The sequence below is a fragment of the Rutilus rutilus genome (assembly GCF_951802725.1).
Source record: "Rutilus rutilus genome assembly, chromosome: 1".
NCBI classification, from domain to species: Eukaryota; Metazoa; Chordata; class Actinopteri; order Cypriniformes; family Leuciscidae; genus Rutilus; species Rutilus rutilus.
In genome coordinates this window covers 75,109,992-75,117,320 of record NC_140209.1, presented here as the reverse complement: position 1 = coordinate 75,117,320, position 7,329 = coordinate 75,109,992, and the positions used below count along the sequence as shown (strand labels likewise).

The 7,329-nt window shown below is 38.8% G+C and overlaps 1 protein-coding gene across 1 annotated transcript in view; it reads right to left on the bottom strand.

The window, feature by feature from the left end:
- LOC311305158 (zinc finger BED domain-containing protein 4-like) overlaps window positions 1-6,610 on the bottom strand; it is a gene marked incomplete at both ends in the record, with an annotated part of 10,158 nt that extends 3,548 nt beyond the window's left edge. The window contains 2 exons of the mRNA XM_084432699.1: window positions 4,721-5,048; window positions 5,306-6,610. Of these exons, the coding sequence (XP_084288825.1) occupies window positions 4,721-5,048; window positions 5,306-6,610 (1,633 nt within the window). The remainder of the gene's footprint in view (window positions 1-4,720; window positions 5,049-5,305) is intronic.
- Between the last annotated feature and the right edge of the window lie 719 nt (window positions 6,611-7,329).

Sequence of the window (7,329 nt, the reverse complement as noted above, 5' to 3'; positions counted from 1 at the left end):
TTTCTTCTCCACCTGTTTTTTCCTGACCCTCAGTGAGCATTTCACTGTCCAATGGTCATGTCTTATGGCAACTTTTCATGTTAAAAATACCCGTTTTTCTAACCCATACATGCTTAAACAATTGCCTGATGGGCTGAATGAGCCCTTCTATGATCACTGCGATTGCCTCTATAATCCTGTACAGTAAAATAAATAAGAGGTATTCGGGACGGAATCGACTGGGCATGACGTCATGCGCGTTCACGCTCACCTGGCTATGTCTGGCAGGTTTGTGTATTCGCCGCCATTATCCGCATCAGCGAAGACAACTCAAGCGACTTTTGCAAAAGTAGAAGATGGATTCAAAGAGACCGGCTTCTAGTTCATCCCAAACCGCAACGCAAACTCCACATAACCGCGTGCACAACTCTGGTTGCAGTTTCGCGTGTCGCCAGAAGGGGGCATAGTTCTGCAAAAACTCAGAGACTTGCGCAATGCACCTTTAAATCTCTTTTTTTGGCAAATTTTTTATCTGTAAAAGAAAACCTGCCAAATAATTCTGCACACCTGAATATACGGAGTTTTTCACTTTAGGCCTTCATGGACAATTATGTCATTATAAATGATTAAATACTAAATTAATAGTAGTTATAAAGACTGATGTGGTCTGGAATCGGTAAAATGTGCTTGGAAAAAAAATTAGACCAGAATATCAACTTGCTTAATAATTATGCACGCACTGTATTTTTATTCACAAATCAACTTTGTTTAACATAATTTTACTTTAAATTGAGAAAATATTAGTGTTTTCATATTTAATATCCATTTGGCAACGCTGCACCACAGTGGAGCGGCAGTGATGTATTTCCCCAGTGGGATTTTTTACAGATAGTAGGATCAACAATATGATTTCAGTTATTTACTTATTTGAAGTGTTTTGTTGTATTTATGAGGGCAATAGGAGGAGTGCAGTTAGCCTTTGTGACGAGAGTGAGGATGAGTGAGCCGAATGATAGGGATTAAATGACAGGGATCTACTTAGTTTTGTTTTGCACGAGTTCCAAGTATATAAATCTTTCAATATTTAAAATAAATGTGCATTGAAATAGAAAAGACAATCATGATTTTTAGGGGTGCTCCGATCAGGATTTTTGAGGCCGATCACAGAAAGCAGTTTCTGCCGATTCGATCACCGATACTGATCCTTTTAAAGTCTGCTTTTCATGTAGAATTATTTATAGTGATGCTCCAATTAGGAGTTTTAGACATTTATTCAGGGCCTGAATTTCATTTTTGAGAACGAATTCCCCCCCTTAGGTGACTCTTGTGACGGGGGTGGAGGGGGCATTTTTGAGACATTTTTCAAAAATATATATATTTATCTCACCTAAATTCATTTCACCATTCACCATTTCACCTTTGATCATGCAGTGCATTTTTGTTTTTACAATTGTGCAACAGCTTAGGCCTTAAAGCAAACACACAGGCCTACTCCGTTTGCAGTGTGTGCGGTACAGAAGCACTGACTGCTTTTACACCACACACATTTATCCATTATTTTGAATTTGAATCCAAACACTGTCACTGAAAATGCTTTTTAACATTTAAACTACTTTTCTTACATTATCACAAACTTACCATTGACAGCTCTACTGCCTTCCCTTTTGCATTTATTACAAGCAATAATTAGTATTGCCTTGTTTATCTAAAAGCAGAGATGGGGGACTCGAGTCACATGACTTGACTCGAGTCAGACTCGAGTCGCAAATTTAAGGACTTGAGACTTGCTTGACTAAATTAAGAAAATGACTCGACTTGACTTTGACTTGAGATCCAATGACTCGAGACTTGACTTGACTTGAACTGTATGACTCGAGAATGACTTGATATACATTTTTATATAAATCATCGCAACATCAATTGATGAACAAAATGAAAGCAACGGAACCATTGACGCCAGTCATCAGATTCTGCGCGATTGCGTGACGCTGCACAAGCCCAGAAAAAAAAAAAAACATACATCGCGGTGAGCGCGCTAAATACAAAAACATCTCCAGGCCAGCATCGTTTCTTTTTGGATATAAAGACTAAAATTGACCATATTCATACAGGAAGATTTGCTGTACGCATAATAACTGGCAAGGGATATCGGACGACCATCACAACCTCGAACAGTCGAACTTCATTCACCACGTCTAAAAGTAAGCTATGGCTTGTTTAACCTGTTTGTTAATTTGACTTTCTTTAAAACTAAATCTTTAAATCTAGAGAGAATATTGGTCAAAACAGCATGCCTCTTTATACACAATTATGTTTTCAAATGTAGCTTAATGTTGTCAATATTCAAATGATAATTAATGATGGCATATATGTTTTGTATAACATTTGCCACATTTCTTTCCAATCATGCTTTAAAGCCAAATATGTCGTTCTTTCCAATGACAAAAAACAACATAAAAAATGTAAATGTTTTGTCGTGTTTTATGTTTCTCTTAAAGCAGTGTTAGATGTTATCAGGGGGTTGGGGGCAAAATGCCAGCAGAATTAATATGCACCCAAAATTCAAAATGTGGTGGAAAAATTGCCCTAATATGAGTTATTTTTATAATTAGCCTAGGCGGATTTAACTTAATAGCTTATATAAAGGGGATGCCAGTTTGAAGAATACCATCTGGTGGCATACTTTTTGTGAATTGTTTTAATACCTTTTAATGGTCTTCTGCAATGTTTGAGGCATATTTATTTTTTCATGCTTTAATGTTGGCCTAATTTCAGTTACATTTACATTTTAGGTTTAGTTTGAAATTTTTATTTTTATTTTTATTTTTTAGATTTTTATTGTAGTAACCACTCAGCTGTATGTGGAAAGGCATATTTAAAAAAAAAATGTTGCAAATAAAACCATAGTCCACAACTTCTGTAGTTTTAACTTATTTTAATATATAAATTCAGTGAAATCATCAAACGTTTGTATGACTTGCCAGTGACTTGTGACCCAAGCTACGACTTGACTTGACTTGCTTGACATAAAGCAGTGACTTGACTTGACTTGACTTGCTTTTCTCAAAATTGACTTGGACTTGCTTGAGACTTGAAGGTTAAAGACTTGAGACTTGCTTGTGACTTGCACATGTGTGACTTACTCCCACCTCTGTCTAAAAGTGCTCTTCCTCTTTAAACCTAGCCAAAAAGCCATGTGTTGACTGTGAAACATTTATCTAAGCTGAAAAAAATTCTTTTACAATTAGTTCTATTTTTGGCTCCAAAATGAGTTACTTTGCCTGGACTATAATGCTTGATTTCTTTCAAGACAACATACTGAAATACTTTCCATCCCATGCGTTAAAAAAATACATGCCGTGTTGGTGATATCATATTTTATATATATTAAAATATTCTTACATAGGCTATATAAAATAAAATGACACAACCTGTCTCTTTTTGTTAAATTTCAGTTTTATTGATCAATAATAGCCATTATAAAAGTATAAGTAACCTAAAAGGTATAAGAAGCTATACAAGTCAAGAAATAAAGTAAGTTAAACGATTCAGTCAAACATAAGTCAGCAGGCTACAACGTTAAAGATAAATAGCCTAAATAATTTAACGTTACATAAAGTTATGAAACTAAACTTTGCCCTCAGCCAAACCGATTTGCCAGGGAACAAATTATAGATTAATGAGATCAAAGATTGTCCATTAGATATAGGGACGCCCCGCGTGACATCACGACATTTGGAGCCGCCATCTTGACGGAATAGAAAATGCTAAACCGCCGGTGATAATACAGCTCGTCGCGAAATATTCATCTATTCTTCTATCATGCCCGAGCGATGCTGTGCAGTTGGATGCGATCAGATACGTGATCATACCAAGGCAATATCTTTATATCGTATCCCAAAAGAAATACAATGGAGAAACAAGTGGTTGGCGGCAATAAACAGGCAAAACGCTGATGGCGATGTTTGGCTTCCAACTCAACACACGCGGCTTTGCAGTCTTCATTTTGGATCAGGTAAGTTGTCCCCTCAAAGGCTAATGAATGATTTCTCTGAGTTCAGGATCAAATGTTATTAGAATGTGGATTTCTATGGCAACAGTGAACAATGTTTGTGTGAACTACCAAGCATTCAACATAACGTAAGCTTGTCTTAGCTGGACACACCAGGCTCCCAATTTTACGATATATATATATATATATATATATATATATATATATATATATATATATTAGGGGTGTGACGAGACGCTTATTCCACGAGACGAGACGAGACACGAGATTGGGTTCACGAGAACGAGACAAGACGAGATTTTTACACAATTTTTAAGAAATCCTCAATGATGAAATATGAATGGAAAATAGTCTTTTATTCAACTGAAAATCACAAAATTGTAATAATGAATGTTATTTTACTTCTATTTTAATGAATTCTATGCAGTAAAGGACATAAAAAATATAAAACAGTATAAATAAAATGAATATATAAATAACAGAAATAACACTTTAAATGCAAACAGTAAGTGTATCATCAACTTAAATCAAAGTACTGCTCTCTCAAAACTACAAGTGCAAACAGAAACAATGTTTTCTTCAAACATGAAAAATAAAATTAACTACACAGAACAGCCTAAGATATGCTCATGTTCTTTTTCAAGAATATAAGCATGTCAACCATTTCTGGCAGCAGTTGAGACCTTTGGGCAGTAACTATGTCTCCTGCAGTTGAAAAGACACGCTCACTTGGAACAGAGGTAGCAGGGATGGAAAGGTATGCTTTGGCAAGTGGAGACAGCAAAGGATATTTAAACCCGTTTTCTCTCCACCATTTCAGAGGGCAGCAACTGAGTGGGATAGAGGCCTCTCTTCTGTAGAGATCAATTTCCTTCTCAGTCCCTCTGCTGAACCTTTCTGTCTTAGAGAAAGAGTCCCCTAGTAGATCCTCAAGCGCTGTCTTCTTGGAAGCAGGTTCTCCCTCTTCTGACTCGACTCCCAGAGCCCCCTCTCCTCCATGTGTGGAACAGTGAGCTGCTGCCTCTTCTCTCCTCTCTGTACTCTCCTCACCTGTGGTCTTTAAACAGCAGGAACACTGGCTTTAAACTTAAGCAGCAAAGCAGTCCCCCCTCTCCCTCTAAACACAAACACACCCACTCTGATGCTGTCATGTTTCTAATACATGTTTCTAATTTCTAACACACACACACACACACTTTGCATTAATCCATTAAACATTTTCAGTTGGTACTGGGAACATAAATCTAGAAGGAAAAAATGCACACACACTTTCACACTTACAAAAGGAGTAAAGTAATTCAAACTGATGTATACCTGATTTTGCTGCAATTGTTCTGCCTTTTCCTGCACCCTCAGGAAGACAGACTCGCGTTGGTTATGGTCTAGCTGCGGTAGAGTCAGGAATCTTGGGTCCAGCACAGTGCTCTCTAACAGAACATTGTATGCATCTCCGCTGTATCTCCCTGAAATATTACTGAGGATTGCTCTCTTTGTGTCTGCCACGGTGGGGGAATCGCCGTCATTTGGCGCCATGTTCTGTTCAATCATGCTCTTCAGTGGCACAATGAGAGACACTGTGGGGCTCTTCTCCTCACATAAGACTGTGGTGGCTGTTTTCAGAGGATTCAGCAGCTTCACAAGGTCTTCGGCATTCAAGATATCGCTGCTGTCCAGTGTATCAATGTTACGGGCATTTTGTCTCATCTCAGGGCTGGTGAGAGCTGCTGATATGGCAGCTTGCTGCTCCAGGTAACGAACCAGCATATCTAAAGTGCTATTCCATCTCGTGGTAACGTCCATAATTAATTTGTGTGGTGGCAGTTGTAGCAGCTTCTGCTTGGACGTGAATAACGCGGCGGCCGTTGAACTCCGGTGAAAAAAAGCTGTTACTCGTCTCACCCGCCCAAGCAACCGAGTGACGCGCGCAACACCGAGGCCAGCCTGGGTAGCGAGGTTTATCGTGTGCGCAAAGCACTTGATGTGCGGCTCTAATCCTGCCTCACGCACAGCCACGTCCATATTACGCGCATTGTCAGTCACAATTGCGATGCCATGGTTTGGTTTTTTAATCTCCCAGTCAGTGACAGCTGCTTGTAAAACTTCAGCTATGTTTGTCCCTGTATGGGACTCAAAAAGTGGGCGAGTCTGCAGTACAAAATTCACCATTTCCCAGTCACTGTTGATTATGTGGGCTGTAATTGTGATATAGCCCTGCGTACACCTAGAAGTCCAACCATCTGTAGTAATGGCGATGCTTTCTGCCTCTTTCAGAGTCTGTACAACCTTGACCTTGGTTTCGTTGTAGAGGGTTGGGACCACATTACGAGTAAAATGCGCGCGTGATGGGATGGTGTACCTCGGTTCTAGTGTGCGGAGGAGTCGCCGAAATCCCAGATTTTCCACCACAGAAAATGGCCTCATATCAGCTGCAATGAAAACGCCGATGTCTCTCGTTATTGCTGTGGCTCTTGCACTTGACGGTGGAAGAGATGCAAAGGCATTTAGAGTTGTTTGCCCTTTTAATGTTTTCGTCACAGGTGCAGCTAGCTTTAGTAGAGAGCTGTGGTGGTTCTGAATGTGTTTTTGCATAGTGCTCGTGTTAGCCGCGGTGTACGGCATTGTTTTCTTACAATGTTTACATATTGTGTTCGTCTTGTCTGTCACTCTTTCGCCATTTATAATTTCCACAGGAAAACCAAAATGTTGCCACACAAACGATTTAAAAGTGGCAGGGGCATCTTCAATACAAATTTCATGCTCCATCACGCTGACATCACAACGACACGCACGAGACAACTTTTCACCTCAACGAGAAATCTCGTCGCGTTTTAATCTCGCGAGATCTCGTAACACGAGATCTCGTCACACCCTTAATATATATATATTTATATATTTATTTATTTGGTTTAAACGGAAAATCAATTGTTGATCAAACGTTTAGCTATCACCCTTTATGATAAAAATATTGTGCTTTTCTTTTCACGGTTCTAACGGTGTATGGGTTGACTACCATTTTTCTACGTTTTTTTTTTTGTAGCAGTGAAAATGATGACAAAGTTCGAACATTAACTGGTTTTCCTTCATTCCAAAAACTCAAATTGATCTATGGTCATGTACATCCATGGCTAATGTCCAATGCTTCCATCCCCCCGTTTCAGCAATTCATCTTCACAATGTTGCATTTACGATTGAATGTGACTTTGACATTTTTGTGTTACCTGTTTCACGTAAGTAATTCTGCATGTTCAAGAATATTTCAGAACTGCACTAATATTTTGGATAAAAGAATTGTACCTTTGTTAGTTAAATGGCCAGGAAGAGATGAGCTAAGGTTAACT